The sequence below is a fragment of the Scardinius erythrophthalmus genome (assembly GCF_964197995.2).
Source record: "Scardinius erythrophthalmus genome assembly, chromosome: 1".
NCBI classification, from domain to species: domain Eukaryota; kingdom Metazoa; phylum Chordata; class Actinopteri; order Cypriniformes; family Leuciscidae; genus Scardinius; species Scardinius erythrophthalmus.
Window position 1 is genome coordinate 51,111,207 of NC_138221.1, and position 26,217 is coordinate 51,137,423.

Genomic DNA, 26,217 nt, shown 5'->3' on the forward strand with positions numbered 1-26,217 from the left:
CATCTCCAATATTGCTGGCTAGATTTGAGTTTTTTTAGCTTAAGTTGATTTTAAGTTTTATTTTATTTTATTTTGCATTAACTGATTTGTATTGTAACCAATAAAACAAGTGCCTCCTGTGAGACTTTACTTATAACTACGAACTGAGCCTGAAGTTTTATAACCATTTTAATCATGTTTGTGCTGATATTTTCCAATCAAAAAATAATAATAATTATTATTATTATTATTATTGTATATTATTATACAATTGTTAGATGCTACATAGCACCACTGAAATCCAAACAACTGAATCATGATGTCAACTTAATTGTGATATTGTGATAAAAGAAACCACTCTCTCACGATGGAGTCTATGCGTGATATCTGATAACGGTCGGTAGGTGGCGGCATTTCCTGGCGAACCGCAGAACTGGGCGGAGACACTAGCACTGAACAACCATGTGCATCCGGTTCACAAGATCATCATCATGGCGGCGCCTGCTGTTGCTGCTGCTGATTCTTCCTCCGCAGAAAACATGCCAGAAACTGCTAATGGGCCCACGGAGGACTTCACTGAGGCCCAGAAGCGACCGCAGTTCGGCACTCGCTTCCTCACAGACCCGCGACAGGTGTTTCAGCACAACGCGTGGTATGAAAGACTGGCTGTCACACACACCCACCCACACACACACACACACACACTCTTACAAACTCCAAAATGCTAACACAATTATAACAGTAATCACAATTTAATGGAAAAGTCACGGAAATTGATGTCAAAATGGGTGGGAACTTAATTCTTTAGAAAGTTCAAAACATGTAATATTTTATATTGTGGAGTGATTAAAATAAAGGACCATTATCAGAATACCGAATATGTAATATAACGAATGTATAATATGAATATGTGTGAAAATATGATGTATGTAGAATGTCAAAATAAAGCATTGATGAACTGTAGCTTATTTATATAGTGTATATATAACAAAACAGTATGCTGTTGTATTATATTTGTCCGTCATTTTAGTACAATTATATGTGCCCGTCGTTTTAATACACCTGATTTGTGATGGTGTTTCACCTCTTGTAGGGATAATGTGGAGTGGTCAGCAGAACAGGAGGAGGCTGCCCAGAAGAAAGTGCAGGAAAACTGTCAACCTCTCCCAGCAGAAAAACAAGGTATTAAACACTTCATCTATCACCCACCTAATGTTTATAATGCTTTAATAATAAAAATACAATTTAAAGATGCAAAAATACAGTTAAATATAGTTACATATTTTGAATTAGCTTTTAGTTTTTCTTTATATTTTCGGTGTTCATTTTAATTTTATGTGCTTTTGTCATTTTTATTATTTTTAGTTGTTTTATTTCTATTTAAATTTTATTTCAGTATATTAAATCAAACGTATTTATTTTTAGTCGCCAATGCAATTTTTTTTTGGTTTCTTTTAAGTTTAGGTTTTATTCAGTTATATTTAATTATATATACCTATAAAACAATTTTAAATCATTTTAATTTACAATAACAACACTGTCTATATCAGCAGGTTTTTGCCGCCTTGGTTACAAACACTTGCTCAGAGGGATTTTTCTTTTCTTTGATCATCTCTTTCAGAGGAGTTTGACAGCAGGGCTAATGAGTACTGGAACGATTTCTACACCATTCACGAGAACCGCTTCTTCAAGGATCGCCACTGGCTGTTTACAGAGTTCCCTGAGCTGGCTCCGCAACAAAAGGCTCCACAGGACAGTGAGGAGATGGGAACCGCAGTTCAATATCTGTTAAATGGCGAAGATGTTCCCTCGTCACTCACAGACACTAAATTTCCTGGAGCCTCTGCATCCTATCGCATCCTGGAGGTGAGTTTTCTAATACAGTAGATGCTTTTAAAGTTCACCCAAATAACTATTAACCTCACTCCATTGACTTTCATTATATGGAATAAAGGCCTGTTCGCATCGAGAACGATAGTAATTATAAAAAAAAAGTTGATTAAATAAAAAGCTGCACCAGTGGGCAATATTGCTGCAGTTTAGCCTGCCCTTCTGCCACTTAAAATGCTTGAGCTTTTTAAAGCTAGATAGATCCTGATTGGCTGTGGAAAAATTGGTTCTGAAAGTGATTCCAACGATATTGTTTCACTGTGCTATTTTCATTATTGCTATCGATATTACTATACTATATTATGTTAACATTGTGGTTATCATCCTTGATGTCAATGGGCCTGAAGAGTGAGCAATTACATTTTTGGGTGAACTGTTCAGTATTAGAATGAAAGCCCTGTCAGTAGAATATGCTCACTTTCACCTTTTGTGTGTGTGTGTGTGTGTGTGTGTGTGTGTGTGTGTGTGTGTGTGTGTGTGTGTGTGTGTGTGTGTGTGTGTGTGTTGGGGTCTGTAGGTGGGCTGTGGAGTAGGCAATACAGTCTTTCCCATCTTAAAAACCAACAAGTGAGTCCAGATATAAATCAACCATAGTGTTTGTTACTCATGCAGATGAAACAACTTCTTTTCTATTTGCTTTACAGTGACCCAGGTCTCTTTGTTTATGGTTGTGATTTCTCCAGCACGGCTGTTGACCTTGTCAGAGTAAGTAACAGGAAGCTTTTAATCTCTTTTAATTAAGAAATCTGTATTTAGCATTCATAGCATGCTTTTATTTAAACTAGTTTGATTCATTTTTTTGGCAGTCAAACCCTGAGTATGATTCGTCGCGCTGTCACGCATTCGTCCATGATATGAGTGATGCGTCTGCAGAGTATCCAATGCCAGACCGCAGTCTGGACGTCATTGTCCTCATATTTGTGTTGTCTGCCCTGCATCCACAGAAGTGAGTGTTAATGACACCGTGGGTGAGTTTTGAATTAGGACAGAAATCTATTTGTATCCCCTCCCTCTAAAAAGGTATTATTATTATTATTATATTTTCAGTACTAAATTGATTTTTTTTTTCTTCTTTAAAAAACTTAATGTGCAGAATTTAACATAATTGTGAAAAGGGTCCAGTATTCATCTGTTTAGCTCTGTTGAGCAGGGTGATTTTTGTTTGTTCGCATTGAAGCTGATGGAATGATGTGAAATAACATTTTGGAAAGGTCTTGAAAATGGTATTAAACAATATGTAATTAGAATGGCTGATACCCTGCAAATGATCTCTTTCCATCAAGCACGTAATATTTAAAACAGTGGTTCTCAACCAACTTTCAGGCGGGGCCCAGTAAGTCTAAAATGAATTAAATTTAGTTATATAAGCATAATTTATTAAATGTATTAATAATTTATTCACTAAAATGCTAAATATTTATTTTAATTACAACACAGGGCTCAATGCTAAGGATTTTTTCTACTGGCCCGGTCGGCCCCAAAACAAAAAAATAGTAAAGTAAATGAAAGAAAATGGGCCTATAAAATAAGCCTAGATTTTTTTTTTTTTTTTTTTTTTATACATGTAAACGTAATAAATAAGGTATTGACACCAAACGCTACTAGATTAATTTAAACTGTAAGTAATAAAATAGGAACAAATAATCAAATTACGAGCAATAGCACAAATATATATTAACAGAACAAACATGTAAATGAAATAAATGGTGCTTTTCAGGTTTTTCATGTAGGTTTAAACAGGAGATTTTCAGGTACAGAAATTGGAATGTATAACTAATAACTATAGATCAACCTTTATTAAAGTTAATCAGTGTAGAGCAGTTAAAGATTAATAAATAATGTTTTGGAATGTTGAAAATATAAAAGGTTAAATACTGTTATCTGAAATTATTTAAAAAATGAAAAGAGAATTTAAATGTGAAATTAAACCCGCCAGATTGTGGCAGCAAGTCACTGTTAATGAGTGAGTCATTGAGATTCAACCGATTCATTCAAACGGCTGATTCATTCAGGAAGGAAGCATTTTACTGTCTTATGAGTGAGTCAACGAATCATTAATTCAGCTGATTCGTTCAAAAAGCTGATTCAATCAGTAAAGATACACCGCCGTGTGTTGCTCAGAGACGCAAAACATTGCTGTGGACTTTGTTTGGAACTATTTTCATTGGCGGAATAGAGCGAAACCGGCGATTTTTATGTCTAAAATATAAGTCACTTAATATTAACTTGTTTATTAAACTATATGTTGTATTAAATCAATTTCTCATTTGTAATCATGCTGATATGTGGAGAAAATGGTGCTCTTCGTGTAATATTGGTTAACTATATTAAATTACATAAATATAAAAGACAAACAGTGGGATTTTTGCCCCTATCTTGAATCTGAGGGCATTCTAGATGCATTATAATAGACTAGCCTAAATCACGCAGTAAAAGCATACACTCTAAATGTGCACGCGAGCTAGTCTAGACTACATCACGTACGAAGTGTATGCGTGTACTCAATGGGTGTGTTTTTTTGTAAAGTGAGGGACATGCTCGATAATGTCAGATCGTTAAATCAACAATTACGATATCATAGACGATATATATCGCGCACCCCTACACTGACCTGATCGGGCAAGTGACAGTTCCGTCAACTGTCCCGAGCGCCGTTCACACTGGCTCCGGGCCATCGGGCAGTCCTTATTGTCGAGCCCTGCAACAGAAGTACATATATCAGCTTAGATACAAAGGTCTTTGAATATTGTCTTGAAGAACCACTGCTTTAAAAGCTGTCGAAACTTTTGGTAGATGATATGTAATTTTGATTGGTCAGTTGCGGCATTATTATTTATTTTTGCATAGTGACTGTTAAGTCCAGGTTTCCTACACGGTTGAGAGAGCCACTATTTCATGTCTATTAATTAGTTTGAAATGTAACCGTGTAATGAGTGTGCTATTGTAAGTCGGCTGACAGCAGGGCCATTATCACACAATAAACATAACAGAGTGACCTGTCGACCACCACCAGTGCATTAACTTCTTAACTTCCCTCTGTTTCAGGATGCAGAACTCCATTAATAGATTAGCACGATTGCTGAAACCCGGAGGAGTGTTACTACTGAGAGACTATGGCCGCTATGACATGGCACAGCTTCGTTTCAAAAAAGGTAGATGTTACATCTTTGTGAAAAGTCAACTTTTTTTTTAGATAATTTCTCAAAGAAGATTTTCGGATTGCAGTATTTTATTTATTTATTTAAAAGGGACAATGCATATTAATGAACATCTTAGCTTTTCAGCAATGTAAATATGCCAGAGTTAGTCCCAAGGTTATTTTACATCTACAGTCCCCCGTCAGGTCATCACAATATCAAGTAACAAGACTAAACATTGAAATTAAATATGATACAACACAATTTAAAAGACGCCACAGTATTCAACAACATATTATAAGAGATACCACAGTTAGCAGACAGGGCATCTAATACACATACATATACACATATACAATAAAGTGCTATTCTATGTACTTTAAGTACATTGTAATTATGATAAAATACTAATAAATACAGTAAAGTGCAGTAGGTTTTCTTGAGTCGCGTTCAAAACACTCGCACAGATGCAGCAAGTAGGCCTAATTGTGATGGTAGAAGAACCACCAAAATGTCAATATTTTAGCATTCCGTTACTGTAAAACATATTTTGGTCTGCACTATTTTCAGTGTAATGAGACAAACTTTGAAGAACTTTTTTTTGGAAAATTTGAGTACAAAAATGTAGTATTTGTCATTAAATAAAAGTGTATTAAATGTTTGTGTTTATTGACTGCTTCTGCCTATAAACGGCCTGTGAAGCTGACATTGCAGTAAACAACAGCAATACAACATCAGGCCTAATTGTTTGTCCTTTACTCAATCAGGGAGGTGCTTGTCTGAAAATTTCTATGTTAGAGGGGATGGGACACGCGTCTACTTTTTCACACAAGGTAAATGCATGTTTACACTTAAATCGTACACTTATAAGAACCTCTATTTGATGAATAAGCTTTGGTTGCACAATATATCATGACAAAATAATAGTGTAATATGAATGCAGTTAATAAAGAATGCCACACATTTTACAGGGATATTTTTTTTTTACTTTTGTCATTTTCTTCTAGATGAGCTGCATGATCTGTTCTCCAGTGCCGGCTTGGAGAAGGTGCAGAACTTGGTGGACCGGCGCTTACAGGTGAACAGAGGAAAGCAGCTGACGATGTACAGAGTCTGGTTACAGTGCAAGTATCGCAAGGTCCTGGCGCCGCCTTAGAATCAAGGTTGCTTATTTGGAGAGATCGAGACCATCGGGGCTGAACCATGAGAATGTGGTGACATGGTTGTTTTAAAGATGATGGACTGGTTGTAACAACTTTGAAGATTGCGGTGCTGAAACATGCCATTAAGCGTGCTGAACGCACTGAGTGGAATGGAGACTCAATCTTATGCAGCCTACTTGGGAATGCTGATGGAGGACATGAGTTCCCATGATGCACATGAGGACCATAAACTGCTTGTTCATCATACTGAGTGATGTTTTTAAGGACTTTTTTTTATATATCTTATGAATAAACTACATGATGATATTAAATGAAAGCATCTTTCTGATTGTCAGCTACTTTTTTTTCTTCTGTCTTTAGTCCTTTACTGGACACAAAGCTAAATGTGGACTGATAGCCACAAAACTCCAATGTTGATTTCATGGGCTCTGAGGTCGATAAAACAGGATTCCCACATTCGTGGAAAACCTGGAAATATGAGGATTTTTTTTTAATTGTGATGTCATGGAAATTGATAAAATCTTAAGTTTTTATTTATTTTGCTCTGCTTGAAAGTTTTTGATTGGCTAAAGTGCAAAAATTATTTCCCAGTAATAGCAAAATGGAAAAAACTGGAAGTTCACAGTTAAATTATTCATTTACATTGGTTAATTTAGCGATTATATAAAAATTATAGTGAAAACGATCACATTTTTGTTTACATTTTACATGGTATACATCCACTGAGAAGTGTTATATTATATCAATAGGAGAAATCACCATTTCTGTCATTTCACCTAAAAAATCACTATAATACAGGACAATTTGAGTTACTGTCCAAGAAGTTGTTTACTTTTAAAGTTTTATACCCTTTATTTCTGTTTGAATGCAAAAGCTGAGGAAAACCATGTCCACAGTAAAGTTGACGTTATATGTCTTTAATAATGCTGCATGTGCACAGCATAAAACCCTATAATAAAAATATAGAAAAAAAAACATTTATTTGTCATTTCATTGATAAGTGTTTGCTAGTGGAAATGGGCGTGGTTGAAAGGTAGAAATGTCTTGCACAATCTCACGAGAAAATATGAGATTTACCAATTATTGTTTACATTGCACAAAATGAGAACCGAATCGATTATGATTTCGCGAACCCGATTGGGAAAATGATTCTTTTCGTCTACATCAACTAATCTTTCTAAAAGGAGACGTTCGGCTGGAACGGAATTTAAAGAGCCAATTTATCATTACAGGACTTGATCCCGGTTCGGTGCTGACCCAGAGCAGCGAAGACGAACGAGAAACAAAATATCTCAAAAACAACTCCACGATTAACTAACTTCGAAGCGAATCGAGTAATTTTGGATGGGAAATCATTAGGTGTGGATCTGCAGCGAGGTACCACATGTCTCAGATCTGGTAGAAAATAGTTATAGCAGAAGGCCAGCGGAGAAAGGCGGGTTCGGGAGATCAAGGCCCCGGAGGTCTCGCAGTCCTCGGACTACAGTAGGACGCGGAGCTGGCGTCCCCTAGCGACACAGCAGGCACCGAGCGCAGGCGAGGGTCGGGGTTTCGGCTGAGGCCTAACCCTGAGATGTCGGGCTGAGACGGGAAGGGCGAGACGGGAGACCAGAGGGAGGAGAACGGTCGAAGAAAGGAGATCTAATTAATCGGCACGAGGGAGAAAAGACACCGATAAAACAGGTACAAAGACAGATGTTGCGGTTTAAGGAGGCTAACGTTAGTGGAAGAATTCGCAGGGCAATGTAAAAACAAGAGACAATAGAAGCAAAACCCAGGGGTAAAGCGATACTGAGACGTTATTTATATACTGTTTCTTTTGTTTTGATCCTTTGTGAACCCTTTGTCCTTTAAAACGTTATTTCTCTTGATTTTTATCGGTTATTTCAATCAATCGCACACATCTAATGATTGGACTTGAATGAGAACTTGACCATGGCAATTCATCAAGTAATCCTGAAATAATGTGTAATATTCTGAAACAAGATTACAAATTCAAGGGAATCCTGACAAATTGAATCTTTAAATCATATTAGACGTGTAACGGGTGAGATTTAACTAAAATATAAATCGGTGGTGGGGTGGCTCTAACGTTGTAATAGTTTGGTTGGTTAGTTATGAAGTAGATATAGAGTTGTTCATTGTGCATGTTTTCCCCCAGCCTCCTCCTCGGATAATATTAATAACAGTGTATGCTTTTGAACCGATTGCATTTGTTTTCTAGTCGCGAACAAGACTGATTCATAAGAAACAATGTTCCTTTGCTAAATGCACTGCAGGTTATGTTGCATGTGGTTTGACATGTCTTAAGATCTTGCATGATCATGGTGTTTTCCCGTAGGTTATCTACAGGATAAATGGCTTTAGGTTGGAGTGAGTTATGACTGAATGAGTGGTGGTGCCGGTGGCGAGGCTGAGTCATGAATCACAGAATGCTCTCGAAAACATGTATTGGGGACACATGACTCAACATGTCATACACATCACTGTCCCGTCAATCTGTCAGCATCACTATGGCTACATAATGTTATGCACACTCTCTTCCCCTCTTTCCAGCCATGATGGAGGAATTGCACAGCTTGGATCCTCGCAGGCAGGAGTTGCTGGAGGCCCGTTTCACAGGAGTCGGAGTTGCCAAGGTCTGTCCGGTCTCAAACTGATATACTTCTGCCCCCATCATCCCTCTCTGTTTATGCAAATCATTAATTCCTGCACATACCTTCCCTCTCACATTAGACCTCATCTTCTTCACTCATTCATGTGTTTTTCTCAGTCTGCTTTCCTACATTCAGTTTCAGTTACATGTGAAGTTCATTTTTCCTCTTGCTTTTGTTCCCCAGCTGTTGTTTCACTCATTTTCCACAAAAGCTCATGCATGTCATTAGCATTAGTCTAAGAGGGACAGTGTTTTGGACCAAAAATATATTTGATTGTCAAGTGAAGGTGGTGTCCCATTAATGATGCACCAAAAGGATTTTTCTTTTTACCAAAACACTGTTTTTTATTAAAGATTTAATTTAATCGAAAAGCGTGAAGTGGAAGTGACTTTGGATATCAATCGGCATTTGCAATACGTGTCTTTTACTGAGGAAAAGATTGGGATCAGTTCTGAGTAGGACAATAGGTTTGTCAGTTTTTCAGTGTTAGTTGTTCATTGGTCACTGCCATGGCCACGAGAGTCCTCCCCACTGACTGGCCAATGCTGGATGTTGTGTGAGAGTTTAGTATGACCGTTTTCTCTGCATCTGTTTGGTTTGGTGTGAGAATTTTCACCAAGTAAATGATTAAGAATAGTCAGTAGTTGTGCTGCACAGGGGTGTTTATCACTTTGTTATTGGATTGTGGTGGGATTTAGCCTGACCTGACCAGAATGACCAGCATCTGTCACTCTTTCTCTCTGTACCTCATTGCTTGTTTAGCTCAGAGCAGGAAGGCTTTAGTTACACAACTGAATTTGAGTTAACAAGGGCTCATTAATAACATGTTTAAAAACTAAGGTAATGATTTAAAAACTCAGATGCTACTTTCTCGCTGAACTAGAGCTACACTTTTCCAGCTACACTTTTTGGACTTTTTTTTGTTAATTTATTCACCTAAAACATTAAACTCTAGGTCAACAGGCAATGAGGAGAGAGACTTGGAGGCAGATTTAGGAATTATTAGTCTTCGAAATAGGAAAATAGAGAGGGAAACAAGGGAAAATCTCGATCTATTTTTTTTTTTTTCATATTTTGCTGTTTGTGGATGACAATCTGACAATTAGCTAAATTAATTGAAGTCATTATGAATTGCCATTTGTAACCCAATTCATTTTGTGATTGGATCAGAATTGATTGGATAATTAAAGTGTTGGTGTTGTATACGTGAATGCCTGAAATAATAGGCCTATTCTTAAAGCTATTTGGGGCATTTTTAACATTTTCCAGTACCCCACATGGCTGATATTGACCTCAAGAAAAAAAGCCATTTTGATTTGAGTTGTCAAACCTACCGGTACTACCAATACCAGTCAGTACAAAAAAAACAAAACAAATGTCGGTACCAGAATTTCTGCAGCACCGGCAGTTCAGAGGACAGGGTATATTCGGTACTCTCCGATAGACGCTGCTTCGTGTTTGTTTGAGCGCTCTGAGTGTCAAAGGTTTCTATTTACAGCTGCTTTAAAAAAATGTATACAGGCGTTAAGCATTATAGCAAATCACAATCATATCTGTTGAGCACATGAGCACAATGGCCTGTCAGAGGTCCGAGTCAGAAAGTTAGCCAGAATCCTGAAAACTCTGCTGAAAACTCACAAAATTTTTTTGTACAACGTGAGCCGCACGCTTGTGATTCCTTTCATTATAACCAACAAAGTGAACATATAATCTAAATAAGAGATTCAATTGTACAGGACAGTTTTTATTTATTTATTGTTATAACAGGAGTTTTTGCATGAGTGCAGAAATCATTCTTTAGCGATTGACCGCTTTAGTGATCATAAAGGGCTCTTCTCTTGCTTGCAAGTTTAGTTTTTCATGCTGCTAAGTACACTGCAAAGTCTGAATATGCAATATATCAAAAGAAAGAACACTCTTTATTTTACCCATGCATTCCTTTTTTATCAACACTTGAATGTGAATTCATTAACTTGAATTCATAAAAAAAGCAACATACAACAGTGAAAACACGGAAAGGTGGAAATTTCTGTCAAGGCCGGAGAAAGAGTTAAGTGTGAGATTGAATCGGAAACTGCGATGATTAACAGGGATATAACCAATGGACAAGACAAAATAGGACACATTTTTTTAAAGTACTTGATTCAACAGTTTTTGCTCAACAAATTTGACTGGTATTGGTGCCACCTACGAAGCGGCTTTTATGTGTTTCAGTTTCATTTTCACTGATCTAAAGACTTTTATCACTGTTTTTTTCCTGCCTTACAAGCACCGATCTTTCCTTTTAGGAAATGCAAATCCAGTTATCCGTTGTCTTCCTCTCTACAGGGTTCTGGACACAACGAGTCATCTAACCAGAGCTTGTGTAGCGTGGGCTCCCTCAGTGACAAAGAGCTGGAGGTTAGTAAACATTTTGTGCTCATGATGTGAAGAAGTCATTGAGTCTCTAAAGTATCCCTGCTTCGGTCTATAGTAAGTGATGCAATTGTCAGCTAACATGTTTCATGTTGACAGTCAGGGAGGTCCAGCTTGGTGTTCAAATGTTGTGGTTAGTGCCATGTTTTATTTATTTCAACAATGAGATAACCCAGTGCTTGTGGTTGGGAAGACTTTGTTGCTTCTTTTTTTTTACACCTGGATTTAGTTTTTCCTTTCTTTAATATTTGGCTTCTGGAATTTGTTAATCAGTGAAATGCACAACAAAAGTGTGCAAATATTTTAAACTTAAGAACTTTCTGAAATAATGACCCTGTCTGCCATTGGGCAGGCAAACAGATAGTACGTCATTTTAATGTAGATAAATTAACAATGAATTTTAGAACGTAGCCTATGTTCTCTCAAAGAACTGACTGACATGTACAAACAACAGAAAGCAAGACTAAAGTTCCATTCACACCAGGAACAATAACTGTAAAAGTATCTTAATAATGGCATGGATGATGGCATTCTGTTTATTATAAGTGTACCGCAGTTATGTCGTCTGTTGCTTTAAATGTTTGTGCTATAATTGTTCATCAGCTGGAAAAATATTTCAGAAAGTTCCGGCAAATGTAATAGTTGTATCTGAAGAAATAGCTAAGGAGACTTTTCAGTTATTTATTAATAAACTAGTGTTTTCTGAGTCCGTGTCGATGCTGACTCTCATCTTCTCAGTATAGTGGACACGCCTTTAGAGAAATGCACCTTTCATACAGATTACATAAGCGGACAGTATTTGTTTTGCTCATGTCTGAGGCAAGTAGTCTATGCTGAGTTTCATTTCATTTTTGTGACGTGCTCCAGTTCACGGAGACAGACGACAGCAAGCGCATCCTGTTTGTTTTCTTTATTTCACAAAAGCACAAGATTTTTTTTGTTAATGGAGTTTACACAAATAAGTTTCAAATGATGTATTGCTCTTATCTGTATAATGATAAATTAGTATTTTAAGTTGTTTCTGCTGTTATCAGGACAAATGCTAGTGATCGTGCTGGTGTTCTAACGGATAATGCTATCTAGGTTAACCTTATAGCGAGCGGCCATATAAAGTTGTTGCTATTTGCACGTTTCAATTTCAAATAAGCCATATTTGAGGTCGATTGATGATTGGTGAACGTCTGGGTGGAACGTTTACCCAACATACCGTAATTATCACAAGGACTCACCGTTAACGATCTGTCCCTCACGGACTGCGAGACTTCGCCACTTCCTGTGGAGTTTTTTTTTTCTGGAGACCAACCGACTAAAGAAATTTTGGTTGACTAACGCTTGGTTGACTTTTAGGGGGCAGCCCTACTGAAAATGACACCAATGATATCATTCCTTTGTTGTTGTTTTTGTTATATTTGTGGTCTGGACTTACTTAGAATTAGAACAACTTCTAAAGTGTTATGGTGGTCGTCCTCGTTGTGAATGGGGAAGTAATGAAATATGAATATGAAGAACAGTTAAAGGGCTACTTCACCGCTTGCAAAATGGGCTTTTAAATAAACTTGGCTGCCTATACAGTAGAAAGGTGAAGAAGTACCTGACTAGAGAAAACAGAGAAATAAGGCTGCTGTCCTCCCTTTTGCCAAATAGTTAGGAAAACAACATCCATAATGCCCAGTATGAAATACTTCTTAGTGTACTTTGTCATAATGGTGTTGACTTGTATTGTTCCCAGTTGCAAGAATTCAAAGTGTAAACGTTTAGCGCGAGTGAGTTACTTTTGGTTTCCAGTGAAGGATCCAGTGTGTTTCAGGCAGCGGCTAAAGGCTGTTTTATACTTCTGCGTCGGACCTACGACAAAGCCTCTACGCTGTAGGCAACGCGTTGGTTTTCATTTATACTTCTGCGTCGTTGTCCGCGTTGACGCACAATTACACTTGCAGAGGGAGAATGTGAAACCTGAGGGAGGGGTTCTAGCAGACCAATCACAGCGCTTGTGTCCGCGTAGAGTTGACGCGTTGTTACATTTTTGGAGAGGTGCGCGTCAGGGTACGCCGAAGGGTACGCGCGCTACACACAGCCTACGACGTAACTACGGCGTGAGTTCGACGCAGAAGTATAAAACAGGCTTAAAGGCTACAAAGAGTAAAAAATACGGAGAGAATGCCATGACGGAAAATCTGTAAAAACCTACAACATTTCAAACTGGATGACTACGAACACAGTGTTTTAGGCCAAGCAGAGGGGAAGAACTGAAAGAAACTACCGTTCTGACCATAGGGTTCCATTTTTACCATAATGCTGTTCAAAGAGTAGACGTAGTGCGATACCGTTTTCAGCGATTAAAGCTGAAAAAGTATAATCTGTAGTTTTCACGGAAGTCCAGGTAACGTGGACGACTAGTAACCATTGTTCATTTATATATACTACCGACATTGTGATTCGTAACAATAGAAAGCGGGTTGAAAATTGGCAAATTTTGACTTTAACCATTTTGTTTAAAAACAGCATTACTAGATGTTGTAAACTAAAACTGATGCAATTTATTTGAAAACGGGCAGATATATACTGAGATTGTTGTGTCTCTGTAGTCTTTGGATGATGTCCAGTCTTTCAGGTTGTATGAGCCTCTAACATTTCAATGGAAACTTCTGGAATGAATGGGGTTGTGGAATGAGGTGATGTCATGGATTCTTGCCTGGCAGCTTACAATGTCTGTCTCTCTTTCTCTCTCTCTCTCTCTCTCTCTCCTGTCTCCCTACTCAGACCCCAGAGAAGAAATCTAATGACCAGAGAACACGTAAAAGGAAAGGAGACCCTTTTGACAACCAGGGTAAGTTGATGTGATTGGTAGACCTGCTATGAGAACCAGAGCATTTGGCAATGTTACGTCTTTTAGAGTGTCTTTTCTCTTAATGACTATTGTTCTGATTTCCCCCACGCAGGCAAAGGAGGAGGGAGGGGACACAAAATTAGTGATTATTTTGAGGTAGGTGCATGTAGTTCATGCATTCTGTCATTAATAACCATTTGACCCCCATTCTGATTTGACTTCTATTTCCATGCTCTTTTCCTCTGATTTAGCCTCTAAGTCATGTGTTTTTGTGTAGTTTGCAGGGGGTAGTGGTACTGGTACCAGTCCAGCACGTGGCATTCCTCCAGTGGCGCGCTCCTCTCCTCAGCACTCTCTCTCCAACCCTCCTGCTGCCGTGAGTTTCTTTCTTGCTTCTAGACCTCTCTTTCTATTCATGTAGTGATTTGATATAACTATTAAAGGGACCCAAAAATGGGGTTAACTTAACAATTAACTTGCATTTAGGCAGTAAAAACAACACTTTGAGCGATGCTCTACAACAATAAATACTATAGATATTAAAAAATAATAAAAAAAAACTGAAAACTGTATGGATGAGAGGTCAGGGATACATATAGTGTGCATTGCAAATTGTATATTGCTGTAACTGATGCTTAGTAGTAAGATGACAAGTTATTGCTGTAGCTGTGTACAAGCAGTTCAGCACAAGCATTATAATCAAAGAAGTTATAATTATATTTGTTCATGTACTGTCACAGTAGCAGTTATTATTACTACTATTATTATTATTATTATTATTAATATAGAAATGATTGTAGAGTTGCAGTGCAGAGGACTGGCAAGTGCAAAGTGAACAGTTTTTTAATCAAAGACCCTTTCGGGTCGCTTTTTGTATTGACGGAAATATGTTTTTGGTTTTGATTGACAGGTGCAGCAAGGAAGCCCCTCCTCCATCGGCTCAGTAACCACAGACCTCTCCCACTCCTCCTGTTCCCACAAGCCAGTCTCTACACAAACTCAGCACCGAGCCACACAGGTAACACGCACACTTCTAAAAACACACTCACACCTACACAGACACTTTTAGATCCTCATGCTAACACCCAGCTTCGGTCTTTCTTTTTCAGTCTGAGTTGACAATGGAGAAGTTAGCAGCGCTGGAGAGCAGTAAGAGTTCAGATCTGGAGAAGAAAGAGGGACGAATTGACGACCTGCTCAGGGTACGACTTTCACACACTGCATCGATATGAATATCTGTTAGATATTTTGTTGCCCCTTTTTGAGAACAGAACCTGTGAAAACAGAGCATTGCTATTCACAATACTGTGATAATATTTAAAAAAAAATCAATTATAAAAGTTTTTAAATTATAATATTTTATTATTAAATAAATGCAGCCTTGACCATCAGATATTTTTTTTCATAAATCTGAAAAAAAAAAAAAAAAAAATGACCCAAAACCTTTGAACAAAAGGTGTACACACAAAGTGAAATTTTATTATGAATCTATAAGCCATGAATTTAAATCTGGTTTCTATCAGGTTTTAAAGTGCACTGTAGAATACCGTGTTTATGTTGGTGTGTTTGTGCACTGCAGGTGAACTGTGACCTGCGCAGACAAATCGATGAGCAGCAGAAGTTGCTGGAACGATGTAAAGAACGACTCAATAAATGTGTGACCATGAGTAAGAAACTGCTTATCGAAAAGGTAAATGTGTGTTCAGAGATGACATGATGGTTACTGTCTGGTAGTGTTCTGTATGTGTTACATAGTTATAATAATGCAATTAATAAATTGTGGGTATGTTTTCAGTCCAAACAGGAGAAAATTGCATGCAGAGAAAAGAGCATGCAGGACCGGCTACGTCTGGGCCATTTCACCACCGTACGGCACGGAGCCTCATTTACTGAGCAGTGGACAGATGGCTACGCCTTTCAGAATCTAGTCAAGTGCGTGAGTTGCACATACACACGCTCTCAAACTTCAGAGACTACGCAAATGTTGCATACACGCACACTTGACATACGCTGACAGAATATGGTCAGTTTCACCCCATGTGTGTGTGTGTGTAGAGAGCTAGCTATAAAAGACTCATTCAGGTCTGTGTTCAGGGAAGATGAATGAATGTGGTGCTTTCAGGATCTTCCTGGGTCCTCATATGCGCACAGACCTTCATAGCCTTTTGACATGAAATTAGTACACACAAAATTAGTACACACAAGTCAGTTTTACCATTTTATCGAAAATAGATTTTCAAAACATCATATATGAAAATGTTTAATGTATTTTAAATTATTCACAATGAACATATCAGTGGGAGCTGGCATGGTGTTAAACACGAACGGACAGACAACAACTTGTTGATCACTTTCCTTTCAGGAAGGGTTAGTTCACCAAAAAATTCTGTCATCAATTACTCACCCTCGTTTCGCTCCAAACCCTTAAGACTTTCGTTCATCCTCGGAACACATGAAGATCTTTTTAGTGAAATCTGAGTACTCTGTCCCTCCATTGACAGCCACGCAACTACCACTTTCAAACCCCAGAAAGGGAGTAAATACATCATTAAAGTAATCCATGTGACTCTATTGATTTAACCTCAATTTTGTAAAGCATTGCAAGTGCTTTGTTTGTGGAAATTTTTTTACCTCTTTATTTTCAAAATATTAATCTCCAACTGAGATTGAGTGAATTACCTCAGGACCTAAATTATATCTTATAATCTTATAAAATTATATTAAAATGATGAAATCTTTCATAACAATGTAGCATTGTGATTTTTAGGTTTACCCCAGACCCTTTTTTTCTTCAGATTTTCTGCACTAAAAGAGATAAAAACAAATAAAAAAATTCAAATTTACAACATGCATCATTCTGAGCTGACACATTAAAGGGTTAAAATGAAAATTATTCCTTAATTTACTCACCCCGAAGCCATCCTAGGTGTATATGACTTTCTTCTTTCAGCCAAACACAATCGGAGTTATATTAAATTATAAAGCTGGGAAGAGCCAGGATATTAAGGACTGAATGGTACAAAAAAAAAAATCTGAAGCCCAACAAAAGTGCATCCATCCATCATAAAAGTAAACAAACCTGTATATTTTTTTCTTCTTCTATTGAACACAAAAGAAGATATTTAAAAAAAAATAGGTAATTTAACAGTTGACAGTAGCCATTGACTTCCATGGTAGGAAACAAATACTATATAAGTCAATGGCCATCATCAACTGTCTGGTTACCAACATTCTTAAAAATATTTATTTTGTGTTCAGCAGAAGAAAGAAACTCGTACAGGTTTGGAACAGCTTGAGGGAGAGTAACTGATGACAAAATTGTTATTTTTGGGTGAACCATCCCTTTAACATGCATAATTAAGCACAACTAATAACTGACGGAAATATCAATTAGCTAAATGAATTAAGCCAACTAATATGATTCGTATTCTTTTGTTTTTTCTACACAACATTTTTTTTTTAAATTACAAATGTAATGAAAATGTACCAAAAATCACTCGTTTTGGAAACGGTGGTATTGGTGCATCCCTAGTATAAGATAGTATAATCGTATTAGCCAAAATATTTAAGAAACACATGCAAAGAGTGGAGGGTGTGTAGAACTTTATGAATACTATGAAATGATATGGAAAGAAAAACTAGGAAATGTGTTGTATAAAATAAAAATGACTTGAATTTGTAGCCTGAAACTACTGATCAGACTTAACTTTCTTATGCTTCTGTGTGTCTGTATAGACAACAGGAGAGAGTCAATGGGCAGAGAGAGGACATAGAGAGGCAGAGGAAACTGCTGATGAAGAAGAAACCGCCCAACGCCAGTCAGACTCCTCCTCCCAACCTAGAACCCAACAAACGCAAGAGCAAGAGCAACGGCGCGGAGAACGAGATGTGAGTTTTCTTTCTTCCATCATGTTAGGCTTTGAGTAGTTTAGCGATTCAACTTAATTGGATTTTGTCCTAATTTGTTTGTCCTCAGGTTATCTTTAGCAGAATACCATGAGCAAGAAGAAATTTTTAAACTGAGACTCGGACACCTGAAGAAGGTATTCAGATCATCACATTCATATTACAAGCGTGATTAAATTCGTGTTGTCATGGAAATGGGTCTTAATGCCTGGCTGCTGTGTGTGTGTGTGTGTGGCAGGAGGAAGCGGAGATTCAAGTGGAGCTGGAACGGTTGGAGCGCGTGCGTAATCTTCACATCCGAGAGCTCAAGAGAATTCACAATGAAGATAACTCCCAGTATGCACTTTCAAAGTTTATTTCCACACTTTCGCCTGTTTGGTTTAAGTTTGGTTTTTAGAAGGCTTTTGAGGGTTTTTCTGAGTTTAAACGGGGTCTATGGTGGATTTATCTATTACATCATTGTCCGATTGTCTCTTCGACTCTCAGGTTTAAAGATCATCCCACGCTAAATGACCGTTACCTGCTCTTGCATCTGCTGGGCAGAGGAGGCTTCAGTGAGGTATACAAGGTAAGCAAATCTGTGATGGGAAATGTGTATGTGAATGTGTAGTTGAGTTTAGGAATGGTCAAATCTACATATCTTCATAATCAACTAGTCATTGGGTTGACTGGAAGACTTGTCGACTAGGGCATCTTAAAGAAAAAATCATGGGCTGTTCACATAAGACACATTCTTTGTTTCAAAAACAGCTGGAGGGAGCACAATAGAATGAAAGTAGATAAATTAGGCAGCTTCACTAATCGATTGGTGCTGATATTTGTGTCTGACTTTCTCTCCCTGTTCTTATTTCTTTCTTCAGGCCTTTGATTTGACTGAGCAGAGGTACGTGGCTGTGAAGATTCACCAGCTTAATAAGAACTGGAGAGATGAAAAGAAAGAGAACTATCACAAGTGAGTGCAAACACCTGTTCCAGCCTTGTTTCTTAAAAACTACTGGTTCAGCATTAGTAGCCAAGTGTGCTTGTCCCAGAATGCATTCCTCTTTCTGAACCAGACTGGAATTCTGAGGCCTGATTTCTAAAAATATAAAATCATATAAATCATGACTAAAATGTATTAACTTTTATACCAATACAATTGTTCTCATTATGTTTAAAGATTCAGATATGGTCCATTATTCTGTCAAAGAAAAGTTTATTCCGCACCACTTATTAATTAAAATGGGTTGACATGAAATGTTTTTAGGCATGCCTGTCGAGAATATAGGATCCACAAGGAACTGGACCATCCCAGAATAGTTAAACTGTATGACTACTTCTCCCTGGATACTGACTCGTGAGTAAACTTGCTCTTGTCTTATTGAAATATGAATTGTCTCTGATTTGAAGCTCATTTCAAGATCATTTTCACTAATTTGGGGTAATCAGCCTATTTGATTGGTGCAGTTTTGTTTTCCATTGTTTCACTCCTTAAAGTGGAGAGAGAAATTGTTTTATGTGGTATTGTTTCTAGATTCTGCACTGTTCTGGAGTACTGTGAGGGGAACGATCTGGATTTCTACCTGAAACAGCACAAGCTAATGTCAGAGAAAGAGGCCCGATCCATCATAATGCAGGTCGTCAATGCTCTCAAGTACCTAAACGAGATCCGCCCACCAATCATCCATTACGACCTTAAACCAGGTAGGACGTGCGTATGACACCTACTGACCATTGAACTTCTGTACTGGGCCAAGAATGAGAACGGCACCATTTTGATGGAGAAGTTTGATCCTTGTGTTTGTCTAGGTAACATCCTGCTGGTGAATGGCACAGCATGTGGAGAGATAAAAATCACAGACTTCGGGCTGTCCAAGATCATGGACGACGATAACTATGGGGTGGACGGCATGGAGTTGACGTCACAGGGGGCGGGGACATACTGGTGAGTGGTCTGCAGTGACCAGAATTTGTGTTCTTGAAGTTGGTCAAATTTTGTGAAATCTCCCTCAACACAAAGTTGAAAATGTTGATTTTAAAGGGCACCTATTATGACTCTTTTCACAAGATGTAAAATAAGTCTCTGATGTCCCCAGAGTATGTATGTGAAGTTTTAGCTCAAAATACCCAACAGATCATTTTTTACAGCATGTTTAAATGGTAATTTTTTGGGGCTCTGAAAAACGCGCTGTTTTAGTGTGTGCCCTTTAAATGCAAATTAACTGCTGCTGCACGCATAGGGGGCGGAGCTTCATGAGCTCGCGCTTCAGTCAGGACAATCTCATCTGATAATATCAGAACAGAAACTCTCAGTTGCGGTGTTCATTTTGGACAATAATGCCCACAGAGCCAGATAATATATGCTGTATAGACATAGAACAGGTATAGTTTAGTTTAATTATGGTTATAACTTACTTGTCATCTGCTTTTATCCACTAATACAAGCCTGCTGTAGCAAAACCCGTCCGAATGATGACCAAAATATACTGACGAGTTCAGTGAAGTTTATTGTACATCACACAAAAGATGAGCGTTAGTTTTACTCCAGAGAATCTCTGTAAGAGCTGAATAAACATAGTATAAGAAGTGCGCATTAAACTACTGAAGACTGCTATGTTCATTCTTACATCCATCAACAACACACCTCAATCGCTTAGGAGACATTCTTGTCTACAGCTGCTCAAGCGTCGAACAATGGCGGACTCTGTGTCCAGCTCACTCAGGGCGGGTCTAGGCTCAAACTGAAGTGTCACTCAACAGTCGTGGGAGGGGCCTGCTCAATTCTACGTCACATTGCACCGAATCTGAGAACAGCTCATTCTGAGACAGTGCTTATGATTTATTGAGATTGTAAAAAAAACACTGGGTGGATTTTTATCATTCTAGGGTGGTTTTGCTCACACACTGCCAACACACATTTATGTTCAAACACCATGTAAAAGTGAATTTTGCATAATAGGTGCCCTTTAAGGTAGTGTTAAAGGATTAGTTCACTTTCAAAACATTTTTGCTGATAATTTACTCAGCCCGATGTCATCCAAGATATCCATGTCTTTCTTCAGTCAAAAAGAAATTAAGGTTTTTGAGGAAAACATTCCAGGATTTTTCTACACAGAATGGACTTCAATTGCAACCAACTATACCAATGTTCAAAGAAGGTTCAAATATATATATATATATATATATATATATATATATATATATATATATATATATATATATATATATATATATATATATATATATATATATATATATATATATATATATATATATATATATATATATATATATATATATATATATAGACACTTTTTAACCACAAATGCCCATCTTATACCATCTCTGAGATGCGCCAGGTATTATGTCATCACGTTGGAAAGGTCATAAATAATATATATATTTTATATATATATATACATATTTTTTTTTAGAAAATGACCAATCGTTTCGCGAGATAAGACCCTTATTTCCCAACTGGGATAGTGTCGAGACTTTGAAGCTGCATTGAGACGGACATTTGAACCTTCTTTGAACATTGGTATAGTTGGTTGCCATTGAAGTCCATTCTGTGTAGAAAAATCCTGGAATCGTTTCCTCATAAATTTTAATTTCTTTTCGACTGAAGAAAGACATGGATATCTTGGATGACATCGGGGTGAGTAAATTATCAGCAAAAATGTTTTGAAAGTGAACTAATCCTTTAAGTAATTTATGGTCTGAAGGTTTGGATAAGCAGCTAAGCCCAAAATGCAAAACTCTTGCCTTACTCCGCTCTAGGTATCTTCCCCCAGAATGCTTTGTGGTTGGAAAGGAGCCACCTAAGATCTCTAACAAAGTGGATGTTTGGTCCGTTGGAGTGATCTTTTACCAGTGCCTCTATGGGAAGAAGGTAAAAGACACACTTGTACATTTTCTAATACTGTCTGCATAGTCACTGTCCACTGAGATATTAGTATCTTTCTCACCTCATCATTTTCATACTTCTCCACACAGCCGTTCGGTCATAATCAATCCCAACAGGACATCCTCCAGGAGAACACTATTCTCAAAGCCACTGAGGTGCAGTTTCCTCCCAAACCAGGAGTCTCACCTGAAGCTAAGGTACCTTTTATTGACAGTTCACTGCCTCTCTTTTCTTTCATGGTCAAGTCACCTATATTATATAGCTCTTTTTTACAATACAGATTGTTTCAAAGCAGCTTTACAAGGATAGTCAAGAAAATACTGATCAGTATTGCAAACAGAATTCATTTCTGCTGAAAAGCAGCTCTAAAAAGCCTATAGTGCAACGTTTAAAGTTCATCAATTATGGAATGAGATCAATTCATCTGTAAATCAGCTCTGTAGATAACAGTGATGTAATCATCCAGCTCAGTTCAATCCAATAGTGTCAATGCAGTCAAATCAATAATATTACTGAATATAACGTGTCCCCAACTAAGCATGCTAGAGGTGACAGTGGCAAGGAACCCAAAATCCATCAGGTGACAGAATGGAGAAAAACACCTTGAGAAACCAGGCTCAGCCGGGGGCCAGTTCTCCTGTGGACAAATGAGCCAACATTGTGTGAATATGATTCCAGGCAGATTGTGGATTGATATCACTCAGAATATTTTAATCCAACTCCTTCTGCTTGACAATCGGGATACATCACTCCAGCATTTGGTGGGAGGATGAGTTGAAAGCTGGCCATGGTGTGATCCCAGAGCAGAGAAGTTCAGTCCTAGCATTGTTGAAGTATCTGAGTGTCATGAATAAGGGTTACTGTTCTCCTGTAAATCCTTTTACATCCAAATTGTCCCACTAGTATATCTCCAGTGTGGTAAAAAAAAAAAATCTATTTAAAACTCTTTTCTGCATTTGACTATAATTATAAATCCTCCCTAGTCCTTTAAATTGACATTTATTCGTATTTATTGGAATAATAACAATTTAAATTACCATGCAAAAGTTTGGGGTCAATAAAATATATATATTTGAAAATGAATACTTTTATTCAGTGAGGATGCATTAAATTGATCAGCAAATACATTTATAAATTAAACTTTTTTTTCCATCAATGAATCATGAAAAAAAAAATGCAGCACAATTGCTTTCAACACTGATTATAATAATATTAATAAATGTTTCTTGAGTAGCAAATCAGCATATTAGAATGATATCTGTAGGATCAAGTGACACTGAAGACTAATATTTCACAGTATTGCTGTTTTTACTGTATTTTTAATCAAATGCAGCCTTTGTGCGCATAATAAACTTTTCAAAAAATTGCTGTTGGTGTTCTGCTTGAACATGCTATGATAAATGAGCATTTTCCTTGTCTTCTTCAGGCCTTCATTCGCAGATGTTTAGTGTACCGTAAGGAGGACCGTATTGACGTTCACCAGCTGGCCAGTGATCCCTACCTCCTCCCACACATACGCAAGTCAGTGGCCGCCACCGGTAACAACAGCATGGCCGTCGCCTCCACATCCAGCTCCTCCAACAGCAGCGCCTCAAATTGAGAGCCCCGTCCATCCTCGCTTGTTTTGATCGAAGGAATGGGGTGTAGGGCATTTGCATTTTGCCCCGCCCCTCTCTGCAGTGTAGTGGGAGGGGTCTCGAACCCCTTACCTGCCAAACGAGGGAGCAGGAGGAAAGAGTAAGAGAGGGATGAAGACGAGACCCATCCCCCTCCGCCCTTTTTCCTCTCCCAGGCATCTGGAGGGTTTTGTTTTTATTTCATTTTTTTGGATGGGTGGGGACTAAAAAGCGCCCCATAGAGTGAGCCAGAGCGAGAGGAATTCAAAATAAGGATGTATTACATGAGAAGGACCGAACTGCAATTGCTCAGACTGGTGGAAGAGACTGGTATATGCCCTGCACCCCACAATACACAAATACATGCATACACATGTATAGACACATTTATAACGAGGTCAGCTTGATTTTTTTTTTTTCTTTTTTTTTTCTTCTTTTTTTCTTCTTCTTACATGGCAACACCGTTGAAGGGACAAGCCCCACTCATATTAATGTGCATTCAAGTGTACAATATTCCTAAAGAATCTGGAGACACTCCCTGCTGACACAAAGCCTGTCCCGGCCCATTTTCCTCGCTCTTACTTGTTATTTTTTGCCTCTGGAACGGATCTATGAACTTTTGGAAGCAATACTTTCAGTGGGTTCATTTCAACAATAGTTAACCCTAGTTTAAACGCCTTTCTGATCTCAGATCACATAATAAATGCTGAGGCCAAATCAGCATCAGGACCTCTATGTTAGCTGATTGTCTATACTGGGAATCAGATGTTTGTACATTGTGAGAGATGGACAGGTCTAGCCCAGTTGTTTGTCTCTGGAGGTGAGGTTTGTCTTTGTCCTTCTCGCCCCATTCTATGACCAAAGCTGAGCTCTACCAGTAGGTGGTGCTGTTTGACTTGAGTGTTTATTTTTCTTTTCTTTTCCTTTTTTTTCTTTTTTTTTCTTAATTCTGGTATGTCATGGATTTTAGGAAGCATATTCTTTTAGATTTAGCGACACTAACTGATCCCCCCCCTTCCCCAAGTATGTTCTTGTTTCTCATTTTGTCTTTGGACTGAATCTAATGTTGGAAAATGAGATAAAGTTAGATTTTATTTTTCATTGATTAAAAGTGTTGTGCCTCACATAGAAACATACAGACACAAATGCGTTCAAAAATTACACAGTCATATATGTTTAGGTCTGGTGATGCGGTTAATTGCCTGATCCTGTTTTACTGTTTGTGGGAAAGAACTCTCTAGCGAGGGCGGAGCTAGTTCAGGGGTACAGGGCAGAACTCGGAGCGATCATTAAATACTATTGGTTATTAATGTACTGTGTTGTCTGCATTATTTGTCTTCTAAATTGCTCTCTGTTTACAGATACGGTCTAAAAAGATTTAATTCTGCCAGTTCACTAAATCAGTGTTCTAATAGTTAAAGGGATAGCCTAGTTCACCCCAAAATTTTGTCGTCATTTACTCAGCCTCAAGTTGTTCCAAACCTGCATGAGTTTCTTTCTTCTTCTGGACACAAAAGACGATATTTTGAAGAATATGGGTTTCCAAACAGTTGATGGACCCCATTGACTTCCATAGTAGAAAAAAAAAATTCTATGGAAGTCAATGGGGTCCCCATGCACTGTTTGGTTACCCATATTCTTCAAAACATCATCTTTTGTGTTCAGCACAGATTTTTATGTCAAGGACGGGACTTTTACACACGCTCCCGAGAGCCTCTCTTACGTTCTATGACACATGAAATGAATGCTTACAATCTTCAGGATAATGCCGAAAGAGCTGTTTTGTACTGTAACGTCAAACGGGATTAATTCTAGTATCATAAATCTAGGTCTAGTCTAAAGTCCCAAATAATATGTACTTTTATAATCATAACAGTGTCATTTTAATTACCTCGTCTGTCAACATGATGCTGACGCAAGTTTATTATTAGACCTGAACAGACTTCTGGATAAATCACCTGCTGTTTTAAAAAATGCTCTCAAATGTGGTTAGAACTGTTCTTTTTCCGTTATCCGTCACACATTCGTTCAGGGGGTGGGTTGTACCCGAATACAAGACTACGGTTGAAGGCTGCGTCTCACCTCAGGGTATCTGTGTCTGTGATTTTCTTCCAGCTCCGACTGCATTGCCTTTGCAGAGTGACTGCATTGAAGTCAAATTCAATGTGAAAGCTGCTGGAATAATGTTGGGGAGGCAAGGCATTATACTGATGGCCATTGGATTTCGATGGCTGAGAAAGTGTGTGTATTTGTTAGAATGTGGTGTTTGGGAATGGGTTGTGAAATCTCTGAAACCCTATAATTTCTCTTTCAATCAGAAACAGATAGTTTGGATGGGTGCTTGATGAATCATTGACCTATTCAGTCTAAAACCGAGCCAAATGCATTTGGACCATTCAACCCTTTTCAGCAGCTGTTGAATTTATAGTCAAAACCCATTTACAAGGATATAATTGTTTTGAACCTGAATAGTTTCGGACATTCTGTGAAGATTAAAACACTATGCATTATTTTTATACATGTTTAATTTTTAATTTTTACCAGACTGGCACCAAAACAAAACCTCCCCACAGCTCAAGGAGACTTCCAGTCTCTGTGACTCACCATTTGGGGATTGTTTTGGACAAACACTTAGGCAGGCAGAAGCTGGAACCTGTAGATGATTACATCTACCAAACCAGGCCTGTCTAAACTATTCCAACCCCACTACTCCACCCACTTATTTACTCTAGCCTTGTGAT

General features: G+C 37.9%; 1 protein-coding gene across 2 annotated transcripts; it reads left to right on the forward strand.

Moving 5' to 3' along the window:
• Positions 1-453: 453 nt before the first annotated feature.
• tlk2 (tousled-like kinase 2) lies at positions 454-24,789 on the forward strand. Of its 2 annotated transcripts, XM_081386378.1 has the most exons (28): positions 454-631; positions 1,073-1,161; positions 1,601-1,845; positions 2,387-2,436; positions 2,514-2,574; positions 2,676-2,815; positions 4,915-5,021; positions 5,774-5,839; positions 8,726-8,808; positions 11,155-11,226; positions 14,002-14,068; positions 14,181-14,224; positions 14,346-14,444; positions 14,979-15,086; positions 15,178-15,270; positions 15,648-15,758; positions 15,864-16,000; positions 17,804-17,956; positions 18,045-18,111; positions 18,213-18,310; positions 18,461-18,542; positions 18,835-18,926; positions 19,221-19,310; positions 19,488-19,657; positions 19,763-19,898; positions 21,734-21,845; positions 21,950-22,057; positions 23,287-24,789. In XM_081386378.1, exons 1-28 carry the CDS (start codon positions 471-473, stop codon positions 23,458-23,460), a joined length of 3,015 nt encoding a protein of 1,004 aa, XP_081242504.1. In that variant the 5' UTR covers positions 454-470; the 3' UTR covers positions 23,461-24,789. The 2 variants fall into 2 exon arrangements, with proteins under 2 accessions (XP_081242504.1, XP_081242503.1); XM_081386377.1 differs by lacking the exons at positions 454-631; positions 1,073-1,161; positions 1,601-1,845; ... (3 more) ...; positions 4,915-5,021; positions 5,774-5,839 and adding an exon at positions 7,182-7,852.
• Positions 24,790-26,217: the final 1,428 nt, after the last annotated feature.

Bases quoted from the DNA above. Each gene is read 5' to 3' on its own strand.
- tlk2 (XM_081386378.1), top strand. From the start codon at position 471: ATGGCGGCGCCTGCTGTTGCTGCTGCTGATTCTTCCTCCGCAGAAAAC. The intron at 15,759-15,863 runs GTAAATGTGTGT...GTATGTTTTCAG, and splicing joins AGAAACTGCTTATCGAAAAG to TCCAAACAGGAGAAAATTGC. The intron at 19,899-21,733 runs GTGAGTGGTCTG...ACTCCGCTCTAG, and splicing joins CAGGGGGCGGGGACATACTG to GTATCTTCCCCCAGAATGCT.